Raw genomic sequence first — 25,624 nt, forward strand, 5'->3', positions numbered from 1 at the left:
GTTTTCTTTCCAGAAACATTTTTAAGTATGCCCTTTCTTAGTCAATTAGTTGACTAATCTGTTGAGTAGGTTTGTTCAGCTAAGACATTTTTAGTCAATTTCAGCCAATATAGTTTTGGGAAATAAGCTGTTGGTCATTAGTGGGCAATGTAATATAAAAAAACTTGAGAGGTCCTTCTAATTTACATGGCTGCATTCATTTATTAAGGCATGTAACACTGGAGATCATTTTATTCATGCAATTATTTTGTGTAAATCAAACTCCTTGTTTTAAACCCATTTCCCAAGTGTCAACTCTTTTCCCTAATCTAAACAAAGGAACGGGAAATGACATATTTCCTTGCTCAATTCGCGTGACATGAACCAACATTTCTTTTATTATCAGTTAAATATTGTCTACATTAAAGCTGCAGTAGGTAAAATGCTAGAATTTGAAGTAGTGTGACCTCTTCCTGCAGCTCTCCCTCTCCGTGACACGGGCAATGCACGCACAGAACAGCCAATAGGAACGCGCTCTTTCTCTGAAATGACCTGTAACTGATCAAAGTCTCCCACCATGATAGATTATCTAAAGCCTTAAACAGAGCCAAGAGGAGGTGCAGTTTTTTTTTTTTTTCAGACCACTTGAATTACAATATGCTGAAAGATTATCATGGAGTTTCTGCCCAACGATATCAACAATAAAGTACCTACCTTTAATAATAACAGTACTTTACATTATTTACCTACCCTCATTGAGATCTAGATTTACTTTCAAGACAGACATGAGGGGGAAAAAAAGCATTCATAGACAACCACCATATGAGAAAAAATGTACACAGGTTTATTATATATTTTGTGTTGTAATGTATACTATATTAGTTTTACTGATTTAGTACATGGATAATATATTATCAGTACTGGGATTGTTAACAAAAAAAGCTTGATCAGAATATCATTAGTATTGCCACAGTGTATTAATTCAGGTTTCCTTTGTGTTCAAATTCAAACTGCACCTGAAAACGAGTGAATGGAGACTGTGAGAGTGTTATTGTACCTAGTAGTGAAATCTCCATCTGTCTGTCCCTCCTCTTCAGGTGTTCTTCGCCTCCGTTCGGTCTGGAGGCTCCAGCCAGGTCTACTTTATGACTCTGGGCCGAAGCAACCTGCTCAGCTGGTAGAGGTCCACACCCTGCCCTCTTCCTTCTCCTCATTGTCCTCCACCCTCGCTAACACTGGATCTCATAACCCACCGTCGATGTCTTGTCAGCCCTCGGACAACCAAAAGAGAACAAAATCAACAATGAACCAGCCCTCTGAAGCAGTCAACAGCAATGACTTCACCTTTCTTCTGGAGCTGCAGCCTTGCTGCATCAGTGCTCCGGGGCCACCTGTGACGCAGCGACAACCGGTCAAGTCACGCAGTCATCGCCCCCTGAAATGCCTGAAGTGATGACATCAATGATGAATTAATATATGAAAGAAAGTAAAACATAAATTAAATGTGAATTTAGGTAAAGGGGGCAAATTACTTTTTGCTTCCCTCTCCGTTTTCTTGGTGCTTATCAGATTGCGATAAGATAGATTTTTTTTTTTTTTTTTTCCTTCTTTTTTACTTCTGCAGCATTTCCATGCTCCTGGGCAGGTCAGTAAGCGTAAGGTCTTCTAACTACTAGTACTGCTACCGCTATTATTACTACTGCTACTACCTTCTGCAGGTCTGCCTCTTGTAAGAGAGTTCACCCTCTGCCCCATGTTCCTGCCCTCCGCCCTTTCTTATGAGCGCTTCATGGGGCCGGTGGAGTGGGAGTCTGTTGTATTAATGCTACAGTAGTGTGTGTAAATGTACTTCTGTTTGGTCCAATTACTGCTGACATGCTGGTTAGAGGTTGAGACTGTCAGCCAGGGGAAGTTGTAAAATAAAAAAAACACCCGGAGCCAGTTGGACTTGTCATGGTGACAAGCAGGGGAAAGAGGCCTAATAGTTTGAGGTTCTACTTTAAGTCTGATCGATGGGACTCGACAGGTGGGTGTGTGTGTGTGTGTGTCGTTGAAGTATTGTGTTGTTTGGACATGTGCTTTAAATAAAAAAAAATAAAAAAAGAGGATTATAGAAAGACGCTGAAGCAGATGGATTTCAGAATAGTATTTTTTGAATTATTACTATTATTCCTTGAAGATAAATGTAACTATGTGGAGTAAAACATGTCTTTTACCTTATTTTCTAAGATTTACGCACATCCACCCACAGTTTGCTTGCTTTTACTCTGAACCCACAGAAGTGCAAGGTGTGTTTGTCTAAGAAAAACGTGATGTGGGTGTGGTCCAAAAAATAAAAGGTGTCTATGTACAATAAAAAAGTTCACTGAATCTTCCAGATAGTGTCAGGGGTCATGTTTTTCCCCCACCTGTCAAACATGACCACCTAAACTCATCTCGGGTAGGGAGGTCAGCCAATGTCTCTCAACTGGAGAAACTTGAACTGCTGTGAATACTCAGATATAAAATAAGAAAGAATATGATATTGAAGCGAAGAAAGTTCAGTATGTGTGTGCGCGCGGTCGGAGAGTTCAGTGTCATCGACAAATTGGATTTTCGTGGCAGAGAGAAACGCATGGTCAGCAGGTTTGGTTCAGCAGAGGATTTTCTTCTGGAAGGCGGTTTTCTATCTTCCATTTCGTTATTTCAAAACATTTTTCATTTGTATGAATGCAATGCACTAAGTGTTAAGAATGTAGAAAGACGTATTACAGTGTGGTGGTCCAAGGCATGAGATGATGTTTTTGCTTTGTATCTTGTCACAAGTGATCAATCCTAGATGTTCAATTTCGAGATATAGACGATTGAAAGCTACAGCAGTGGAGCCTCTACGTCAGGTGTAGATATTTTCCGGGGGGAGGGGGGCATTCTGCACTTGCAACCTTTCCACAGCAGTGAGAATCTGTGCATCAGAGCTGAGGAGGGTTTGTGCACTCTTTCCTATCAAACAAGGACGTAAACCTTATCAGTACAACACTCAGACTCTGGATTTCATTGTTACTGTGATAAAGTGTCACAAAACGAGCAACACGGAGCAAAACTTTTCCTCACTTGGCCCCCCCAGACACACACACTTCCTGCTACAGCTGATATTTAAGTTGTCTGTATATGTGAAAGACTGGGCAGCAAACTGCAGCTTCAATGTCCTTCAGGCCTTCTGCTGAGCTGGATTTTCCTCCATTTCCACAGCAACTCTGAAAGATTGCACATTGTTCACTGAAAAAAGGGGCAAAGGAGAGTTCAATTTGTGCGCTCACTTAATGTCCAAACAGATCACAAACAAGATTACCTTGGGTGTGTTTTTCCTCCGACGATAATTACACACGTGAGCAGTGTTTTTGACATGTGAAAATGTCAGTCAGTCAGTAACAGTTTCTGTCAAACTTTTATCCCTCTTAACAGAAAAGCCGTGTGGACCCCCCAATGCTGTGTCGTCTGAGGTCTGTGTGTGCAGTAGTACCCAGTGTGTGTCTCTTATTGCATCAAGGCCTTGATGAGTGGCTGTATTGACTTCATGAAATTTTTTTGGTTATTATTGATATTCTTAATGGGCTAAAAAAGGATGGGAGCTAAGTCTATATCTGATGAGGAAAAAGTGGTCGATTTCTGACTCACATTGAAAAAAGTGCCAAGTGGGCAGCATTTAAAACGTGTAAACATTGTTATGAAAACCACTACTTGGAAATCCTTATAAAAAAATAATAATTTTGAAGCATCGTGTATTCTTAAGTTTTAGAGCTAGTTGGAAAGCTTAACAATAGTTTCTGTAAGTCTATGTACACGTAAATATGCGACTGCGGTGGTTTATTATTACGCTCACCTTAGGTGGAGAAAATGTTTACAGAGGCAATGTTTTGTTACACTAATGTGCATCACAATATTTATGTTTAATGCATTTGCGTCTTGGTTCTTTAATTGTTTGGAAATTTTCATTCTTTTGTCATAGCCCCCCCCCCACCCCACTAAATAACCTACTTACAAAACAATAAAGAACACACGTGTTGTTCATTTCAGGAATTCACATAGCGCTGCTTCAACCTGGACACATTGCAGTAACGTTCCCTGCAGGCTTGGACGTGAGGCGACGTGTTTATTCCTCTGCTGTTTCTGCCATGCTACTCTAACTTATGTCCTCTCTGTGTATGACAGGAAGTCATGTATTTTCCTGAAGTTTTTTTTCTTCGAATAAACTTTGAAAAGTAATTTTAAAAGAAGAGTTTGTCTATCTCTGAAAGGCCTCTGCTGCAGTTTGTTCCCCAAACACAAAAGCAAACATGTTGAAAAGAGACGTGTTGTAACATGTTGGCTAACGGCAACACTTCTCACGTCAGTTTGCACATTTCAGGTCCATTTCAACAGATTCTCTTTTAATAACTATTTCATATTTCCTTGAACATTTTAAAAGTTGTTTGTTTCCACATAAACCCACACTCAGTTAAAACAATAATTAACTAGTAAACTAAAATTACATAACATGGAAACTGTTCAGTCATTCACAATACAGTAATGTTGAATTCGCCATGAATGTGTTGGAAATTAAATCCATCCTGTTCAAATGTTTGACCTCGCTATGAGTGGGTGTCATAGCCCTGTGTCGTTTTCTGAGGATGTCTTATGTAAGGGGCTATTTATTGGCATGTGAAGTTTGTTCCCTGAAAGACAGGGTTTTTATACACAATTTCTGTGTTTAAAATAAAAACTTGCTGAAAATTCACAGTAAAAAAAAAAATCCACAAGTGTTTGGCTTGTGTTGTACAAATGTTCCACTTAGGGTAAGATCATTAGGTTGGGTGCGGCATAAAAGGTCTTTTGTTAGGTTTTTATTTACTTTAATATTAAAAACTACTCTGGTTGAGTCCATGCAGCCTTGAATTTGTCATAACTTTGTGACGAAACAATGGCATTTATTCTGTGTCATTTACCACGAGAGCAGATTTCTGTAGGCTATCTTCAAATCTCGCCATTAATCCTTACTGTATCTCATCTTTAAATTTTAAGATGTTAAAAAGATGCCACCACTGTAGATATCAAACTTTATTTAATTCTTGCTGCTGCATTTTGGCTATGTCACCAAGAGGAACTGCTTTTTTCAGAGATGCAAAAAATGTATTGCTCTCCAGTTGATAGCTCTTGAACAGAAATGGGTTCAGTTGGCCCAAAAGGGTAATATACTGATATGTTGAGTGGCTGGGAGTAGAGCTGCAAAAATTAAGCAATTAGTTGTCAACTATTAAATTAATCGCCAACTATTTTGGTATTGGTTAATCGTTTGGGGTCATTTACTATGAAAAAAAGTAAAGAATTCTTTGATTCCAGCTTCCTAAATGTGATTACTTTCAAGATTCTTCACTCCTCTGACAGTAAACTGAATATCTTTGAGTTGTGGACAAAACAAGACATTTGAGAACATCATATTGGGGTTTGCAAAACACTGATCGGTCTATAAAATGTCAGAAGATGGTGATAAACAACTAATCGATAAATGGAGAAAATGATTGACACATTAATAGACAATGAAAATATCAGTTAGATGCAGCCCTAGCTACAAAAACAAAATAGGTCTGTCTAAACTGTTTAGTCATCTGTCCAGTGTTAGTGTTAGTTATTGAGTATCAGGATACAGCAACAGGTAATGAGACCATCTGGAGAATTCCCAAAACATGCAACATTTCTTGCTTTCTCAATGACCAGTCAGAGTTTAATGAATGGTATGTTCAGTTTTGGTCAACTTTTAACCTGCATGCTTCAAAAGATACTGGCAAAACACGGCTATTGCGTTTGAAAGGCCTGTTTTTGCTTGCTTAGTGTTCATTTTGTACTAAGTAGTATCCCCCCCCTAGCAAAACAACAATAATTCCAGTTAATTGTGAAACTTTTTTCAAGTAAACTACAAAAAAGGGGGGGGGGGGGTCAAAGTCCGTTTTCAGGTCTTGGTGAGTACTATTGCATATGTAAAAAAGCTTGAGGCTTAAGACTCAGGGCTAAATTAGCTGCTAATAGCATAACACTGCTGAATCTCCAAACAAACTGTTGGTGGTTAAGTTACCTTGTGACATTGTTGACAATGTCATAGGAGTATGCCAAATCGATGGGAGTACTCCTTTAAATCTAGTTTGATGATATGAAAACTCATCTGTGGAAATGGAAAATGGAAATCTGAGCAGAACTAGAAAGTCTAAATGTGACAAAAATGTATTGAAGAGTACTCATGTCATCTGCATAGTCTGTCTATATTGGAAACTCGATCAATATGTCAGCCACATCGAGTCATCCACAATGATGCACAATGGGGGGACACCATAGTTTCTATGCAGGGAGATGCCAGAACAGTGAGTCACACTGCTATTACACAGCTGTTTTTAAAAATGTGTTTATACAGGGAAGTTGTTCTTCAGGCACAGTATGCTTACATGAAGAATTTGTATTTTACTGGTTTTTTCGCACACCCACACAAAATTAGGGAGGTTCACAAAAGTAGCCCGTTAGCTAGCCAACTTATTGGCTACGCTCTGTCCCTGCCCGTCTTCCCACGGGGAAATGTGTATCTACCATTCTTGCAACACAGCATGCATGGATGCAGACAATTGACACAATCACAGAGAGAAACAGAAAAATTCCGTAATAATCTTTCAGCATATTGTATTTTAAATGGTCTAGGAAAAAACTAAACTTCTGCACCGCCTCGACTCTCTTTTTAAAAAAAATTTCAGATAATCTAGCTGTGACGGAAGACTTTGGCCAATCACAGGTAAGTTCAGAGAGAGAACGGAGAGGGAGTGCTGCAGGAGGAGGTCTCATTCTGCCGTTTTTTTTGCATTCTGCCCACTGCCACTTTAATAAACCACAAAAATAACCAAACTTAAACTCACAACAAAATAGCAGGCCTGGTAAAAGCAATCTATCGTCACCTAAAGCTTCTCTACAGTGCCATTCCTCCCCTGGTTTCTACCTACTGCAATATCAAATGTCACCGCCCTGGTAAATGTGAGCATGGTCATACACTATTGTGGCTGTCATTACAGTATGGCTGGCTTGTTATTCACTAATCATGGAGGTATAAAAGCTGACAAAACAACACAGAAGCTGTCACCACAGCCTGTGAGCTGTGCTGCTACTCCAGTTTAACTAATTAGCCTTCTGGTCAAATGACTGAGCAGCTCTGGAACAAGTTAAAAGGACACATCAAGTGATCATCAAATGATCAGCTTTGGCGCTTAAAATAAATAGATGACAATACAGAGCAATTGTCATGAGGTAACCAACATGTATTGGTTGAAAATGACAACTCATTCAAATACAAGTAACAAATGTCCAGTCTTGGGTCATGAGCTGAATAATGGAAACTAAAGTTTTTAGTCATGACAAAATTAAAACAAGTTAAAATAGGCTTAGAGAGGGGTCAACAAAACATTAACCCAAATTCTTTGTCTCAACTTTAATGCTGAAAGGAATATGATTATAAGCTTTCTTTCTAAGACTTAGAGGCACTCTAGTGTCTGTGTGCAAAAACTGGCTGCTAGTGGTGAAAAACAACCCATTACTAATTATCTTTTTCTCGTGTGTGTGTGTGTGTGTGTGTGTGTGTGTGTGTGTGTACTTGTGCTAAAACAAATAGATATCCACCACTGACGCAAGAGGCAGATGATGCCAGAGGAACAGCCACAACAGTCGTAACACTTAAACTAAACCACTTTTTTTCAGAATAAACCTATATAGAATGACCCTTTGTGTGTGTATATGTTGTGTATGTTTGTGTTGAGGAGTCAGACGATGGGAGTTGTGAGCTGTACAGTTCACCGCGTTACATTGGGAAACCTCAGAAATTTCCATCTCAGAGGGGTGGGAACCTTGAAAAGAGAGCACAGGTTCCCCCTGAGCCGACTGACCACATGCAGCTAGAGTCCATGCTGTCACCACATCATCACCTCATCATCATCATCGTCACACTGCCAGGATCACCCATCTCACCTGTACACCGTGAGTATACCAGACTACTATTTGTGTGTGTTGTATGCAAGTGCGTATGGATACATACTCTGTCTGTCGTCTGTGTGTGCATATATAGTATATTTGTATGTACAAGTACTGAATGTGTGTATTTGTTGATATAATTAGTGTAATATTGTCTGCCGTTTATATACAAAATATATTTTTATACATACTCTTAATGCATTATTTTTTACGTTATTATTTTTTTTTACTTTTTTGCACTACTGCTTATATTTTTTTTTGTTGAGCATATACTGTATACAGTATACAATCCGAGGGCATCTTCAATTCATTTACAATGGCTTGAGATTCATCAAAAAATGCTCAAATCTGTGAAAAAACTTTTGACAATTTATTATTAAATATTTATTTAGGTTCGCCTGTGACTTCTAAATTTAAATCAGTCAATATTTCCACACAATCATACATAATTCATAGATAATTATTTGTATACATTTCTATATAATCTGTGCACATAACTATTTATTTTTTTGAAATCATAAAGCCATGTAATGTTAACCTTAAATGCAAAGGTAGCCAAAGTACTGGAATGAGCACTACTGAAACTGTCACATTATCGCTCTTGTATTACTCAGTTAAACGCCTACATACAGCATTAGGAGTGTATCATGTGCGATTGTCAGGAGTTTGACCATCAAAAATAAGCTCAGGTTGGATTTTTCTTTAAATCGATACTATCCATGTGCCAAAGTTTCTATTTAATCCCAGATAATGTTCGATTTGTAACATTTGCATTGTGACTCACGTACATATCCAATTACAACAATGTGTGACACTCCCATAGGTTTTATGAATGGGATTGCATTTTTATGACACACTGATCCTAAGATTTGATTGTGGGCAAAGATTTATGGCTAGTGCGTGTGAGAAGCTAGAGCAGAAGTGAAAATTAGCTTGTATCATGGAAATGATGGTTTAACTCTGCGACACAAATTCTCTGCACAAACCCAAGAGATTACCTTCTTGTCTGACAAAACCCAGCTAAAACTGAGAAGGAATAGAATAAAACAGATATGTGGAGTAGAAACTAATTTTATATACAATAGAATAGAATATATAATATATATTTACTACTACAGAATACATTAGTAGAATACAGTAAATAAACCTGACTTAGATTGATTAGATTAGATAATGCTCCTGTAAACAGAATATATTCTATCTCGTTAATGCCCAGATCTTCATGTAAATCAAAGTGTAGCCCCACCACGAAAAATCTAAATACAGGGTGAAACCTGCTATCACTCCTAAAATATATCGACACGTCTTTAATACTTTGACTAACATCAGACAACTATTCTAATCTATTAAGTTATTCATGTTTTATGAATCCTTTAAAGGTTTGTTTAAGCAGCAGGAAAAACAAGCCTATATTTTTTATTGTAAATAATTAGTCTATCATTATTCTTAGTTATTAATTTTGCTGACATCTGATATCAGTGGCTTACCACCATTTAAAAAGGTGACTCACCTCATATACTGATGCTGGTAAACCCCGCTTGGTTAAATTTGGCTGCTCAGCATGGGGGTGGGACGCGTTTCGATGACAATTCTTGCGATGTCACAAGTTTTACATTCTACTATAAAAAAGGTTCAAATGAATGCTAGACATTAACCTCTTAGCTGCTTGAGGAAACAACCTCAGAACCAGACATGTCTCTCGACTTGAATATTTTTGTTTACCTCCGTTAGTCTTAAAAAGCATTCATATTTTGTTGAGAAAAGTGGCATTTTGTTATTCTTACTGTGGTTGTTCTCCTCTTACACTCAACAGCTTTTACCTACTATATTAGTAGTATTTCTAGTATTAAACCAAATACTTTTCACTGAGAGCTGAAAGCAACTGAACAAATCCAGCTCTCTCAGACGGCCCATTAGTTAGACACCACTACACATTTTGTTGGCGGGTCATTTATTAAAGATTTTTGTATCCGTGCAGACTGCCATCATGGTCCGCTTGGTATTGATGTTTGCTGTGGTCGTCATCGAATACGTTTATGGAATACTACCTCCTCTGCCCATCAAAGGTAAGCATGGTGTCTTTTATGTAGATGCACATATTGTTAATTACACAGCATTATAAACACTGACTAAACAAGCAACTCTTTAACCAAAATGTTGCTGTAACTGTAATAATTGTTTCCCCTGCAGAAGGCTGCTCCCTGGTGTCTCCAGAGGTGAATATATTAAGATTGGAGGGCGAGGCCATAATACTCTCTTTCTCAATGTTCGAGAGAGTGCTTGAAGTACGCAAAATCGCCCCCCCAACAGCAACATTCCTCATCACCAAGGACAATGGGGCAGAGGGTGTGGCCTATCAGGGTGAAGGGCGTATACAGCAGCGTAACAAACAGTTGTGGATCCTCCCAGCTCAGGCTTCAGACTCAGGGAAATATATCTGCACGTACAGGTAGGCATCAAAACTTTATAAAAACTCTCTCATTTTTATTCCTGACCTGTATGGCCATGTTGCTTATGCTAAACTGAACTTCATTTGGAAATAGTGGCTTAAAAAAAACTTTACAGTCTTACTACCAGTAAAATATATATAAAATAGCTTATTTCAAACCATTTGTATTTTGTTCAGTGTTTTATTTTTTGTCTACTACTTCTTCTAACTGCTTGTTGTTACTCTGAACATTACATGGTAGGAAATATGAAAATTGAATTCCTTTGATGTTCAGACATTGGACCAAATATCTCTTTTGTTGCCCTCTCTTAATTTTCCAAAGGTTGTCCTTGGTCTTGTCTCCCTCCATAGAGGTTAAGGAATTTAACTACAAAACTGCATCTCTGAAACTAGTAGAGATTTAGTGTTCTTGCTTGCGGAGCAAATACTTGCCATCATCAGGATTTAAACCCTCTAGTTAAAAAACCCCCCAAAAAAACATTGTCTTTACTACACCTTGGTCATCACTTTTGTCTCCAGAAATGAAACCTACTGTGTAACTGGGAGTATCACGCTACAAGTGTACGAGTCCAGTTCTGTTGACATGGAGAAACTGATCCATCCATACCAAGTCATAGTGGGAGAGAGTCTGAGACTCCCGTGTCCATCTCTGAATGACTTCAACGACACAGACAGCCTGGTAGAGTGGCACAAGGTGAGAGGAAAAACACTTTGTATACTGGCTGTTGTTCAGCACCAATAGTACACTTAGTAATAGTACACTTACATTTTTTTAAACACATTTTCTGCCCTTCACTGTGTTGCATAAACTTTGTGATTTCAACAAAAGGCTGACTGGAAATTAGTGTGTTTTGAACCAGAACCTTGTACAAAAAGTATTTTTTTCTGTTTTACTGTTAACTGGTTTTAACCAGTTTCCTATATAAATCAAATTGTTTCAAGGATTTTCTAAAATCAAATGTAATTTTTCTTAATTTAGTTCAGCTTCTTTTTTTCCCCTCTCTCCAAATATTGACATTCATTTTACTTATACTTTACTTTTTATACCTTTTTATTTAATTAATCCCCAGTGGGGAAATTACAATTTTAGAAAGTTATTCCACTTGTTTTATGAAAATAAGACTTCAAAATAATGTATTAATAAATAATTCATTAATGGAAGACAAAAACTACTTATTTATTAAGATGAAGATTTTTTGCAGCATTGACACTTTGTCAAGTCAATTTTACTCATGTTGCTCAGAATCACAGGTTTGTTTGAGAGCTTTACAATGTGCATTGTAACATTTTGAACCACTTCATAGGGAAAACTGTGCGACAAGTCATGTAGTCTCAACAGAAAAATGTTAAAGCTGTTAACGGTAAAATCTATTTACCATAGTAAGATATTGTGATGTCTGTCATCGGGCAGCTCAAGGGGAGAGGAGTTACAGTACACTTAGGAAGAAGGAGATTATTTCCATTAAAGTTGTTATTTTTACTAGCTTCCGGTAGAGGTCTAACCTCAAAACCTCATCTAATACTGTAACACACTAAACGTCATCCCATTTTATGGATACCTCAAACTTAAAAACTCATACAGCATTAATGTAAGATTAAATTCTTTCAGTGTTAGTGCCTCGCTCCCTCCCTGTGAGTGACGCAGTATTTTGCTTCCTGACAGGACTCCTCCCCTCAGCTAGGCAGAGCGGGCTCCTTCCTCCAAAACAGAGGTAGACTAATAATTCCTGCTGTGAAGCGATCCCATGCAGGCGTCTACACCTGCAAGCTCAGAGTGCTCATCAGTGGCCAGCAGTACAATGTCAGCCGAACCATCCAGCTCAATGTGGAAGGTGGGTGATGTCACAACACATATCACTCTTTTATGAATGGCCCAACTGACGGGTGTAGGCTAAATCAGATCTAAACATTAACATTACATTACAGGTTACATTAACCTATACATTACAGGTGCCAGCTATAAAAGTACATACAGATTGCACATACTGCGCTACATGTTTTGTGGATTTATTTAAATACCTCTCCAGTCATATTTAATTTCTGCTCTGTTTAATCATAAAAATACAAAAACTAACTTAAATATTTTTGATAATTTTTTTTTTTTTTATTACATATTGATTTTTAAAAAATCCACAAATTGAGTCAGGGTTAGGGTTTAAAAATAGAAATAATACCAAATGCTACTGTGATTACAGGATCATTAGTAAAAATCAAACTCAAATCAACTGGATATATTATTAGTTTACTTCCTCACTTTTACACCATCATTATTAGCGTGGCCTGCCCTCTACTGGCCTAATATGTGCAACACACTGACTTAGCTTAGCCACAGGGACCATACAACTCAAACACAAAAACACTGTTAGCTGGCATGATTTATTATTATTATTATTATTATTATTATTATTATTATTATTATTATTATTAACAACGTGTGAAATTAGTGTTTGTTTGGAAGTGTTCACACCTGTCTTAATGTGTGTGAAGGTCTAGATCCTGTAATCACTACTACCACCACCACCAGTGTGCCTGACCTCTCCATGACGTCTAACCCAGGGCTAATCAGCAGCAGCAGCTACAGCACCGTTCACAGTGAGTTCATCTTCTACTTTATAGAATATGAATTACCCTGTGGGGACAATACAATTGATCCTACATGTTTCCTTATGTCCTAGCTTCAGTGATTCAACCACCTGTGATCATCTCACCGCTGAATGGAACCATTTTTGAAAGTCTGCATGGTGAGTAATAAAAAGGATTACTAATATGTCAAATCTGATGCTTATATGCAAAATGCTTTAATGAATAGAAAGCATTATTAGAATCTGCAAAGGTCTAATGTTGATTCACCGCAATTTAGGTTCGGGAGTGGAGCTGTTTTGCAAGGTGCTCACTGAATGTCAAATGACAGATTCCACTCTGGTCACATGGCTGGTCAATGACCAATCAGTGGAGTCCTCATACCTTGACGGACGGGCTCTGCAAGGGGGAAGGAGGTAATTGCTGATTTGTTTTTGTTACATATTTCTGATCAGTACTGAATCCTGTGGTAAAACCAGGTCTGTACTGGTTTAGGGTAAAGTGAATAAGAACTTAATCTAACCTTAACAAGTGTCAGGCATTATGTTGCCCCTAGTTTGACTCACAGGATGTAGACTAGGGGTAAAAGCCTGCAATTTTCACGTATTTCACGTGATTGAACTGACGAAGATTTGGATCATGCAATAAGGCAGGCCTGATTGGTTCTTTTGGTGAATCGTTGTAAAGCTATACAAAGAATATGTATATTTTGTGGGGATTTAGCCATTTTAATGCTCACCTCCCTACGTGCAAATGTTCCACCAAAAACAAGTTCTCTCCCAAAACTATTTTGCAAAGGCACCGTAGCTGCATGCTAGGCTTATCACCGCCAAGACGATTGTGATTGGTTTAAAGAAATAGAAAACAAGCCAGAGCTGCTTATTTACATCTTGTCTAGTTTCAGCCATAAGGGATATCTGAATAGAGTTAGTTCCTGTTTGCCACATAACCCACCTCAATCATACCATGTTAACAAATGTCTGTCTCAATGCTTCCAGGGTAACCAGGGTGTCTGAAGGCTGCCAGATTGAGTTGAGGCTAGTTATTGTAGCAATAACAGAACAAGACGTGAAGACAGAGCTCAAGTGTGTAACGCTGAACCAAGGAGGTAGACAGGAAGTGGTGGCGCAGCTTCAACTAGAGGGTGAGTTGTGTGTTTGTGTGTACATACAGTGTGTAAATGAGAGAGCCCTACAATACACTTTTGTCACTGAGTATATTGGAATCAAGAACATATTAACCAGTATGTTATATTTCTTTCATTTGGCCATCGGTGTCGATTACGATAACATGACATTGTACTCACTGACGTAACTGCTGAGATCTGGGACTACAGCAATATAGATAATGCCTGACAGGACAATAAGCACAAGCAGTCAGACAATAAGACTAAACAAGCCAGCAGTTTAGCCAGATTTTCTAAACCACTTTATTTGGAGTGTGGCAGTAATCCATTTTTGCACAATTGTGTGTGGATAACTACAGCAAGCATATAAGGTCAAAGTACCCATGTTAAACTGTGATGGATGTTTATAATGGACAGTTTGGGTAATATTTTACTGTTTGCATTCCTTACATAAGTTTAGCCAAGCTGAAGGTTTGTCTGACTGCTTCTTACCAAAACTGTTTTAACAATGAAGCTATGTTCCAAGATCTCAGTAAATAACCAACTACAAATGATCATAACCACTAGCCAATTAAAGTTCTAATACACTTGAAGTATCCTTTGCGTTGATCAAGACAACCAGAAGCCTTTATATAAAAATGTTCATTTACCTTGGTCTCTCTCTTCACAGACACCACATTTACATGGCTGGTGGTAGCTGCGGTGGCCGTGTCCTGCTTCCTGACTGTAGTTTCTGTATTCCTCTATGTCCTCTTCAAACCTAAAAAGAAAATGGATTACTTTCTGGCTCGGCAGAACAGCACCTTCTAACACACTCACTCCACAAACTAAGACCTTTAATGTGTTTGCGGTTACATCAAATTAGTCTTTCATGCATTGTGTGCATGTGATGACATGCAGTGGCACCACAAGTCGTATTTGTTGTTCAACACTCCTTTTACATGGATTTAATGTTTTAGAACCAGTAGCTGCATTGTTACTTTTGAATGATATTGGATGTGTTTATGTGGCAAATTACATGCATTTGGTTATATAGTTGCAGCCATTGCAAACGTTTTCTTTTGTACATCTAACTCATATTGGTGTGGCAGAAATATTCTGCCTAAATGTAATACATCCATGGATTTGAGCTAGAACAAAAAAGATTTAAAAAAAAAATATTCTAAGAGTTATTGATTATATTTAAGTAGTTAATAACTTGACAGCACTTAAAATAAGTAAAAAATACTCTGTGTGGATGTGTATGCTTATTTGAATGTAGCATTTATAATGTTATAATCCTTTCAAATAATTGTTGCAATAGTTTAATATTAAGTAGAGCTGAAGATCGGTCTTAATTTCTATCATTTTACACGGGCTCGAGCTTGCGCGCCGAGTTGCACGGTAAATGAATGGTCAGGTGATGCATTTCCATTAGCCCGAAAATTGATGCTGAGGAGCTGAGACGGAGGCTGGCCTCTGGAGGACTTATATTATTTCTTTGTTCCAACTTCCAAGTGGCCTATAGCCTACGTTAGTCATGAATAAATGATGTTAAAAAATTTATAAATGACCCATTCTTGACAAAACACAAAAGGGCTGTGTGCGTGCGCATATTTGAATAATGTCGGGCTGTAAATGGGTTCCTGCTTTTAAAAAGCTGTCAATCAAAATGTACTTGTTAGACTCGGGCCGAATTCTGTCGGGCCGAACTTTTAAGGCCCGATTACATTATAATAGTGTTGATGGTCTGATGGCTAAAAATCTAACAATGCATCATTTTCTGTGGTTACTGCATACAAGACATTTTGTGTTTAAGTTAAAATATGTTCCTCTGAAGCACAGTAGAATAAATGTATGATGACTTATAAAATGCCAAAACTTTAAACTAATAAAGTGTAGAAGCTACTTGAGTAACTGTTATACATTTGATCCTCTTTTGCACGATGTACCATTGCTGAAGAAACATCATTCATCATCAATGCAGTGCAGTAAGGTCACCATTAAAAACTCTTCAGCACCACAGAGGCCTTTAGAAACATCCATCCATCTTTTAAACCACATCCTTTCTGTGGTTGTGGGGATGGCCTGTCCCAGTGTGCACTGAGTAAAAGGCAGAACACAGTCACACCAACATGTAATTTGGAGTTTTCTACTTCACCATACCTGTATTGTGACTGTGGGAGGAAACAGGAGCACACAGAGGAATCCCACGCCGACATGGAGAAAACATGTAAACTCCACACAGAAAGGCCTCCGCCCATCGTCTGAGCCACCCTTCACAGAAACAAAGAACTATTCATATATAGAATTTTTCTAGTTTACTCCACAGCACTAACAGTAGCATCACAAAGTGATTAGTGAATAAAATCAAACAGTTACTGAGGCACAATAAAGATTGTTATAAAACCTGAACTTCTACATACATTTAAAACATAAAGCAGGAATGATTTACAGAAATAGTTTCATTGTTAAAGCAGTGATAACTAACATTGGTATTCATTTCACAAGTCTAAGTTATAGGTGTTTGTTTTTGGTTAAGGATAGTTTGATCCGTTCATATGCAGGTATTGATCTCAAGTTGCTTCCCTGTGCAGCCACAAGAGGTCTCAGCATGACAGTGTTTTAAATGGAGCCTCCAATGACAACACAACATACAGTAACCCGTAAGTATCTGTGATAGCTGCACTTTTCAAACTGGGATAATTAGTGCTGGAAAGGATTAATCTGACAGAACAGTGTGGACACAGAACAAATTGTATGTCATATGAATTAAGTTGTGTCCTCTAAACAAAGCAAATGTTCTTAGCAGTGTAAGAGATCGGTGTATGGGATGAATCATTTGAACAGCAGGATCTGGGCAGCGCTCCTCCCACTTATTGCTCAAGAGATTAGGACACACGCTGGCTTTCAAAAGATCCCTGAAAAGGAAATTGCAACATGTACTAAAGTCTTTCCAAAAGAGGAAGTCAAAGCTGAAGAGGACACGACTGAGCGCAGATTTTTTTTATTTATTTTTTTTAAAGATGTTTTTACAGGATTTTCATGTGACCTGAGGAGGCTGTTGCGTTTACAGAAGGACTACAATAACACCAGGCTGGTGAGTTCTCTTTCTTGAACACTATTAACTAAGAGGTGGAATCATTTTAATACTCTGATCAAAATCCCTGACATAACCATTACTGGCTGTAACACATTTTTTTCTTTAACCCAAACTCAATTTGTTAGGGTCCCCTGCCTTAAAGTGGGAGGTGTTCTTTCAGTAGTGGGATGAAAAGGTGGAATAACTTTTCAGTAACCTAACAGATTCAAAGTGGATTTTTTTGACCACATTGTTTTTCCCACAATTATCCATCATCAAACGACCTCAAATGTCAAGTCAGCGTCATGCATATGTGCCGACAGTGTTCAGGGGACACTGAAGCGAACGTCTGTACTGGTTCCGTCCAAGTTCAAAGCCTTGAGCGGCAGGGAGGTGGTGGCGATGGGAGCAGTTGTCTAGTGCCAGTAAATGTACACTGTAGGTTACAGTTTGTCCATGAATGAATATTGCAGCTCCTGCATACCCAAGAAGTTCCCGTGTGCCGTTTCCCAGCCACTAGCAGGCCTCTTTATTGAGCTTCAACCTCAAGTTTACACGTGCATTGTCATATTGAGTCACCCACATGTGCACGTCCTTGTGCACATGCTAGTAGAGCACAAAATGCAAACATAACCAGAACGTGATCATCATAACACTGCTCCATAGCATAACTAGTGGCCAAAACCTCCATTTAATTTTCTTTTGATCAGCTATTTGATTAATGCTTATTTAAACTTTTGACTCCAAAAGTTCATGCAAATTTGCTTGTTAAAATAAATAGCTTTAAGTGTTAAAATGAGCAACAGTATTTTCTTACTTGAGCTGAAATAATCAGTTGATTAAGCAATAAAATCGATCGACAGAAAATAATCTGTTGACAATCAAGTAATCATTTGTCATTTTTTAAAAGCAAAATGCTTGTGGGTTCTCAAATGTGAGGATTTGCCGTTTTTTCCAGTCCTCTATGATAGTAAACTGAAGGGTTTTGGATTGAGGGATTTTTCGCTATTCTGTGACACTTTATCAACTAATTAAAAAAAGAAATCGGCAGATAATTCAACAATTAAAATAGTTGCTTTACATTATAAAAATGGTTTAAATATCTGACTTTTAATGATAGTATAAGTAATGAATGGTACATACAATACATCAGCTATCCACAGAGTCAAAATATAAAGGAAAAGAAAAGATATCATTTAGCAAACAACTAAGATTGCACTCTGTATCCTAATAATGAAACACAATGACACCACAGAAGTTCTGAGCTGTAGGGAAAAAAAGAAAAACGTGGTCAAAACACTTACTAATGTCTGGAATTGCGTTCTTACTGCAACACTGTGGCTATGAATGTAGTTCACGTTCTCCGCAAAAGCATCCTGTTTGACAAAGTGACATTTTCTCAGGTATTGTGGTTGATGGCGACTAACTCAAACTGTAGTTGAATAAATGCCTGTGTCTTCTGGGGATTCCTCTGCTGGGAAGCCCAGGTATGGCTTTATGCCTCTGCAAGACCACAAGCTTTGCTTATATAGTGGGGTTTTTTGCAAGAATTGCCCTGGGTAGGCTTAACATTAAAATGATGGGAACCAAAACTTGAACAGATGTAATGCTCAATTTTAGTCTTTTTGTTTCTGTAGTTTTTGAAATTATAAGATTGTAAATATTGTTATCAAATGGTTGGTAACAAAAAATTTAAGTTTAGGTAATTTGCTAATTTATCTATTTTTTTTAGAAGATTCATTCTTTTTTTTTAGATTTTTTTGGGGGGGCTTTTCCCTTTATTTGATAGTGACAGTGGATAGACAGGAAAGGTGGGAGAGAGATGGGGGATAACACGCAGCAAAGTGCCGCAGGCCGGACTGCAAAGGACTCAGCCTACATGGGGCGCACGCTCTTACTGGGTGAGCTAGAGGTCGCCCCAGAAGATTAATTCTTTAAAACTTTAAAACTCAAAGCCCCATTTTCACATAACTCAGTGGATGTTGTTGAAATCTTTGTTGCTTAAAATTCATACATGTTATCCCTATGGTCAAAGACAGTCCAAACATACTAGTAAACCTGAACAATTCTCTCCCAAAGTCAAAATTAAAGTGCTAAAACTTAAATTTGTGACATCATCTAGTATCATGTCTAAACTGCTCCATAGATCATGAATTGAGAAAGATGTTATAGATGAGACAGAGCACCCAGAGGATTGAGTATATGGGAACATGTTCCGTTTCAGATGAGAGAACACGACAATACAATAAAGTTCATTTGGGTCTGATAAAAAAACATTCTGTGGGTCCACAAAATCAGTTTCCTATTCATTGTCTATGGAGCAGCTCCATACTTTTTAGTGAGACTTACTTCTCTGGTTTCTGGCTTTGAGAGAGATTAGCTCATGTTCACAAATATTGAATGAACTTTCTTAGGCCATGACAATAACATATTGGAATTGTTAATTTAGGTGGTGTTCACCTTTTAAATATCAGAAAATGTATTCTTGCAGAAGTTGAGATAGCATATGAAAAGCACAACTTTTCAGTTATATTCTATGAAAAGCCTTATTTTTCTTAACATTACTAAACATTTGTATATTTCTAGAAACATGTCATTAACTAAATTAAACTGCAGCGAGAACTGTGTTTTGTGACTAAACTTTTTGGTCAAAACTTGGTGGTTAATTATTTTGGTTATGGGTAGCGTGTACAATAGGTTAGAGTGAGGGTAAAAGTTATTTTGGTTAGGGGAAGGTTTTGCTGATGGTTTAAAAGTGTTGAAATACAAAATAAGGTGAACAGACAGTTGAGAGGTGCAACCCAAACACCCTTCCTTCTCTTTGTGTTTGTGCTTTTGTTAAATGGAGGTGGGACAGAGCTATTGACTCATTGGCTGAGCTGCATGGTCGAGGGTCACAGTTGAGGTTTCCTCTGTTAGTACTGCTGTTCCATGTAAACTCTCTCATCCTTCCTTCGTTTGTTCGATGCCTCTGTGTCACTTTCTCCGAGGTGAGTCAATATATCTAGCTTACTTTTGTTTATTAGAAATTTTGTTTTCTTTCAATTTCTTACTTTTGTCATAAGAACTATGCCACTGAAGGCAAATAAAACATGTCTCAGATCAGTTCAGATTAGAGAAGTGTGTTGTAATTCTAGCCACAAAGGAGACACACTTCCTTTTACACTGTGTTAGAGGCACCTGCTATCCAATAAAGAGAACCTCATTTTCAGCTACTGATAGCAATATTGATGCTCTTTTTCTCGGAAATGTACCTGAAATCAGTGGCATGGCATTGAAATCATTTTTGAAAACCAAATTACAAAACTTCAATATTCAATGTTACAATTGATTAATTGAGGTGCATTTTGGATGGTTGTTCAATGTGGGTTTGATTGGTTTGACAGGTCAAAAAACTTGGCTGATTATCATTGCTGCTAATTTATACAGCCTTCTGAGTTGGAAATGCAACCCACTACGGCATGTTGTAAATGCATGCTGCTGCGCCACCGTTACCAGATCTTATGTAGTTTAGTGTGGTTTATAAAAAAAAAAAAAAGAGCATGCAGAGCATCTCACCACAAAACCAAAAAAGAACAAACCTGTTCGTTACTGAGAAAAATGTAAATGTAAATGTCTCTCTCACACTAACAACAGCATTGCACTCATTGTGAAACATCAAATTTGGTTATGCTGGTCATATTCTCAGGCTCTGCTGTGAGAACAGTGACTCCTATTGTCTTCCCTTTTTAGTGATAAATGAGTCATGTGGTATGATAACGCACAGGCTAAATGGCTTCAACTCTCCATCAATCCTAATTCAAGCTTCCCTTGGTAGGTTTTTATCATTTCCTCACTTAGGGGCTGAAATCGGTCATTTATATTGGAATATTCCCATGTTGTTTTCGCCCCAATAATTCCAGCAGAGTAGTATTTACTGCTGTATCTCAAACTTTCCAGTGCCCAATGATACTGCATCTTTAATTTCAAAAATACTTTCTCAGACATGGTTAAAAATAAACTGCTATAGAGGCTGAACATGAGAATCAGACACAAAGTTTTCCTCCAGAGGCCAGGATGTTTTCTTTCAACAAAGAGGGAGAAGAATCATGACCTGATGTTCAACAGAGTCAAGGCGCATTTACTGTAATGCAAAATAACATGTAGACTAGATCAATATAAAGTGAAATTCATTGCAAGTCCTTGCAAATAATGAGTTATGTACTCTAATAACAAAGCTCTGACCCGTTGTGCTACTGGTACGCTGGCATACAGGGTGGGTCAGTCATCTGAACAAGTTGTTGCTTGTATTACAGCTTACATTGAGGACATTCATAGTTCTGGGTTTCAATTCCCCATCATCATTTGGGATCACATCCTCATCCCCTTATGAAAAACATTGCTTTGCACCTCTCCATCACTCTAGGAACATGAGAATATTACACTCCCGTAGTTGACATGGGCCCTGTTTTCCAAAAGCATTTGAAGGATCTTTAATGTACTTTTGAGAGACTGGCCCTAACTTTGTTGAGTTTAAATCAGTCCCAAAACCAAATTCAGTTGAGTTTGAATCCAGACGGGGCCAAAAGAAGGCTGACATAAAATCAAATCTAGACAGAGCAAACGGATCCCTAGTGAGGACCCAAATGATGATGGATGAACAGAGCTGAGAACAGAACAGGAACACTAAACTCTTCATATCCAAAGTTCAATTTTGACCGTTTAATTAGTTGTCGAAAGGAAGTAATAGAAATTTGACCTGACTTTACGTTTGCATTATGTTTGATGTCATTTAGAGCTGAAACTATTGGTGGATTAATCAATTAGTCAAATCGACTAATGAAATGAATCTGCAATTTTTGTAATCAGTACATTTTTTACTAAAACGCCAAACATTCTCTGATTTCAGTCTCAGAAATCTGCAGGTTTTCTTTATCATGAGATACTGAACTGAATATCTTTTTGGACTTTTGGTTAAAACATATCAAGACGCCACCTTGAGCTATGAGAAATGGCAATGCGCATTCTCCACTATTTTCTGACATTTAATAGACAAAACAGTAAATCAATTATTCAAGAAAATAACAGCAGATTAAACAACAATAAAATAACTGTTAGTTGCAAGAATACCAGTGTTATTTAAATATCTTTTGGTTTCAGACTGTTGTTGTAATGTTGTTCCACTCTTGCACATTTTGTTACTTGTTCAGTGTGAACTGTTTAGAAGAACAGCAGGTTAAAGTGCATTTCGCTGCTACTTATGGTGACTCATACCAGGACTACAGCTCAGTGGGCTGCATTCAACCACAGACCAAATCACTGCTATTGGTGCTTCCCACTTCACGTTTTTTTTCTTGGTTTCTTTCCAGTTTAACCTTAAGGTGTGAGGATTTGCGAGTATACATTATCACATTAATCCGAGTATGAAAACCGTGCAAAAATAAAGCAAACTAGGTTATTACATTACCCATCTACAGTGACAGTAAAATCAGCATTCACATTTTCTTTACTTGTATACTTTATTGCCAACATGACATGAGGTTGACAATAAAAACCCTGACTTCATGTTGTTTATCAAGCGTTCATCGGTTCTGTAGATGTTTATGTAGTTACGACCTTGGACCGATCATTCAGTCATTCTGTGTTGCAACCACTGTACCACAAACAGATGGACAAAGTTCGCAAAACTGAGCAGATTTGTCAGCAAACGCACTTAACCAAATGCAAACAGAAACAAATGGACACTTGTTCCTTTCTGGCAGTTTGCTGTAAGTGACAGCAAACATTGCACAAATGTGTTCTGTGAGTGAGGCCCATTTCCCAAAAGTGCTTATCTGGTTTCTGCCATGCAAGCATTCTCCACAACACTGACTTAGGTCTTGGTTTACAACATTACCGTGTCATCTTAATCCTAAGTATAGCAAATTTGGAGAGCAGTTATTGCTTTAATAACATGATTTAAAATTTGCCACATTTCCCAGCAGCCTTGTCCCCTCCTGTCCACGCCCCTCCTCCCCCCCCCCCCCGCCCTGCTGAGGATTAACACATTAGTAATGATATTAACAGCCTCTCACTCTTTCCACCATCTGCTGCCACCAGAAAACAGAAGTTACAACATTGATTGGTCTGAAAGAACAGCACCCTCTTCTTGTTTTGTGCTTTACATGATTCCAGCAGTTTTCTCCAAATCTGACACTGTGGCTCATAATACCCGTATCCCATTCCAGAGGCTGGATCCTCCGAAGACTACATTTCTAGATCAAATAGATTAAACATGCTCACAAGGCTGGTCCAATCTCAATCAATGCTTTAAATCCAGACTTTAATAAATGATATTTTTAACACAAATGCTAATCTTTTATACTGATGGTTCAACATTAAAAAGTTTAATTTCACTGTAAATCACGCAACATTGTCGATGGGAAATATTCTACACGGTCTCACGGCAGTTCGTGAAATGGTCACGTTATTTTTAATCTATTGATTCGTGTACACGGACACAATGTCGTTTTTTTCGTGGTGGTCAGCACATCATGGGAAGCATCTATACGGAGGTTGGGTTTAGGAAAAGAAGAACAGGGAAAGGACACGTCACACGCCGGGACACAATCCGCAGTCTCTGGGGGACACGGGACAACAACCGGACGGTTGTGTTTAGGAAAAGAAGAATGGAGAAAGGAAGGGGGTGGGGGGGTTCAGCCTGGCCTTCAGTTCTTCTGGGGGACACACCTTCATGGCCCAGGTCCTTTAGGCCACGTCCACACGTACCAAAACGATATTTTTTTTTTTTTACCCGTCTTCCCTGGATTCGTTTCAAGGATTTTTGCATCCATACTGATCCAGGTGTAAACGACTCACCGCGCCACTTCATATTCCAGGCTTATAGGTGGCGCTGTTTCTGCTACAGAAATTCACCAAAACACGGAGAAGAAGTGTTAACTTCCCATCATAACATGACTAGCTAGAGTAACGTTCTCTTAATACATCCATGGACTATAATAACTTTCACCACTCATTTTATAAAGGCCTCCACAAGGAAACGTGTCTTTGTTTACATTGTATAATGTGCTGTTGGATTGTTTTTTATTTTGCAATTCTGTCTGCCATCGGACATGATTGCACCGCGCAGAGCTAACGTTAGCGCGCTAACGTTAGCTCTGCTAGCTAACTAGCTAACATCGGCAGTCAAACAAACATCAATGATCCAATGTCTTTTGATAATCGACACGTTTTTCTTGCAGTAGCTTTTCTAAAAGTTACTATAATCCGTTCAAGGAGTTGATAAACAGACAGATTAGCTAGCTAGCTTCCACTTTATAAACAACTAGCTAACCATAGCAGCTAACGTTACCATTACGTTGCTGCTGTAGCAGTCAGCTACTTTAGCGATGTTAGCTACATAACGTTAGCAATATATCTTGTGTAGAATCCAGGACCGGCAGAGCAGAGGGAAGTGTCAGGGAGCAGAGACAAACTATTTAGCTAGATGAAGCGAGCTGGTTTGACCATTGAGATGGGATATGCTCGCTTAGCTTCACCGCAGTCGTGTGTGGCCGTGCACTAGTGCGGGACTGCGGGTAAGAGGTCGAGGAGTGTGTCGATGACTTCATCGGTACAATAAATATCTGGCTTCACCATCCAGACGAAGCCAAAAGAGAGCCGTTTTCGAATTTTTTCACCCTAGGACCCGGTTTCAAAAAAGTGCGTTTTCAGGCAGTGCGTTTACTGGATTCGTGTGGACGAGGGGCCCAAACGATGCTAAAAATGTGCGTTTGCACCAAAAGGCGTCTCCGTTTGGATGGGGCCTTAGAGGATCCAGCCAGTGTAGATTAGAAGCTGATAAAGGATGATTCTTGACGTGATGGCCTTCTTTTCTTACAATAACAGAAATATATGTACACAACTGCAACCTGAATCTTTATGTTGAAGCAGCAATGTCAGTGTTGACATTGCCTCAAGGTTTAAAAAGCAGACATGGATATAAAAAGACACTATATCAACAACACTACAATCTTGGCAGAGACAACCTCTTTTCTTGTTAACTGTTTCCTGCCAGGAAGCCATATTTCCATTAGCTGTTGTCTGCAGTTAAGTGCTGAGTAGTTTACCAGTAATATGTGGGGGGGGGGGGGAGTTAAGATGTTCAGAAGTACTGTAAAGAGAAATATTAAAACAAAAGGGGTATAAAACACAACACTGTCTGACTCACTGCCCAACGCATTACACAACCAACCACCAACACCTTTAGGTCTCCAGTAGCGAAGGAAAGCACATGCCAAACATTTTTCTTCTGCATGTGACTCAGTTCCGTTCACCTCAGCCTGCCCTCCCATGCGTTACTCCCATGTCTCTGTTACCACGGCCCGCTGAACTGGCTGAGCTCTTCCCACGTTCCCCTCCACCTAGGCTTGTCCCAGAGTAAAATTATGTGTTCTTAGAC

The 25,624-nt window shown here is 38.5% G+C and overlaps 3 protein-coding genes across 11 annotated transcripts in view; all 3 read left to right on the plus strand.

Annotated features, from left to right (window-relative positions):
• Positions 1 to 4,221, plus strand: part of LOC144525542 (mitogen-activated protein kinase kinase kinase kinase 4-like) — a 105,889-nt gene extending 101,668 nt beyond the window's left edge. For all 4 annotated transcript variants that reach the window (XM_078262451.1, XM_078262454.1, XM_078262455.1 and 1 more), the window contains one exon: positions 1,077 to 4,221. In XM_078262451.1, the coding sequence (XP_078118577.1) occupies positions 1,077 to 1,160 (84 nt within the window). In that variant the 3' untranslated portion in view covers positions 1,161 to 4,221. The remainder of the gene's footprint in view (positions 1 to 1,076) is intronic.
• A 3,557-nt stretch (positions 4,222 to 7,778) lies between these two features.
• Positions 7,779 to 16,053, plus strand: LOC144525543 (interleukin-1 receptor type 2-like). Of its 2 annotated transcripts, XM_078262456.1 has the most exons (10): positions 7,779 to 7,995; positions 9,968 to 10,055; positions 10,180 to 10,438; positions 10,958 to 11,132; positions 12,102 to 12,270; positions 12,926 to 13,030; positions 13,114 to 13,179; positions 13,299 to 13,434; positions 14,017 to 14,162; positions 14,815 to 16,052. In XM_078262456.1, the coding sequence occupies exons 2-10, from the start codon at positions 9,977 to 9,979 to the stop codon at positions 14,952 to 14,954; spliced, it is 1,275 nt and encodes a 424-aa protein (XP_078118582.1). In that variant the 5' UTR covers positions 7,779 to 7,995; positions 9,968 to 9,976; the 3' UTR covers positions 14,955 to 16,052. The 2 variants fall into 2 exon arrangements, with proteins under 2 accessions (XP_078118582.1, XP_078118583.1); XM_078262457.1 differs by lacking the exon at positions 7,779 to 7,995 and having other exon boundaries at positions 14,815 to 16,053.
• A 988-nt stretch (positions 16,054 to 17,041) lies between these two features.
• The window catches only part of LOC144525544 (interleukin-1 receptor type 1-like), a 28,809-nt gene continuing 20,226 nt past the window's right edge, over positions 17,042 to 25,624 (plus strand). For 3 of the 5 annotated variants that reach the window (XM_078262461.1, XM_078262463.1, XM_078262460.1), the window contains exon 1: positions 17,042 to 17,223. Coding sequence is in view for 1 of the 5 variants with exons in the window: in XM_078262459.1 (XP_078118585.1) it covers positions 20,171 to 20,195 (25 nt within the window). In the remaining 4 variants the exon portion in view is untranslated. Of the gene's footprint in view, positions 17,224 to 20,066; positions 20,196 to 25,624 lie in introns of those variants that run through there. The other 2 variants (XM_078262459.1, XM_078262462.1) reach the window with 2 other exon arrangements.

The sequence above is a fragment of the Sander vitreus genome, chromosome 11 (genome assembly GCF_031162955.1).
Source record: "Sander vitreus isolate 19-12246 chromosome 11, sanVit1, whole genome shotgun sequence".
Taxonomy (NCBI): domain Eukaryota; kingdom Metazoa; phylum Chordata; class Actinopteri; order Perciformes; family Percidae; genus Sander; species Sander vitreus.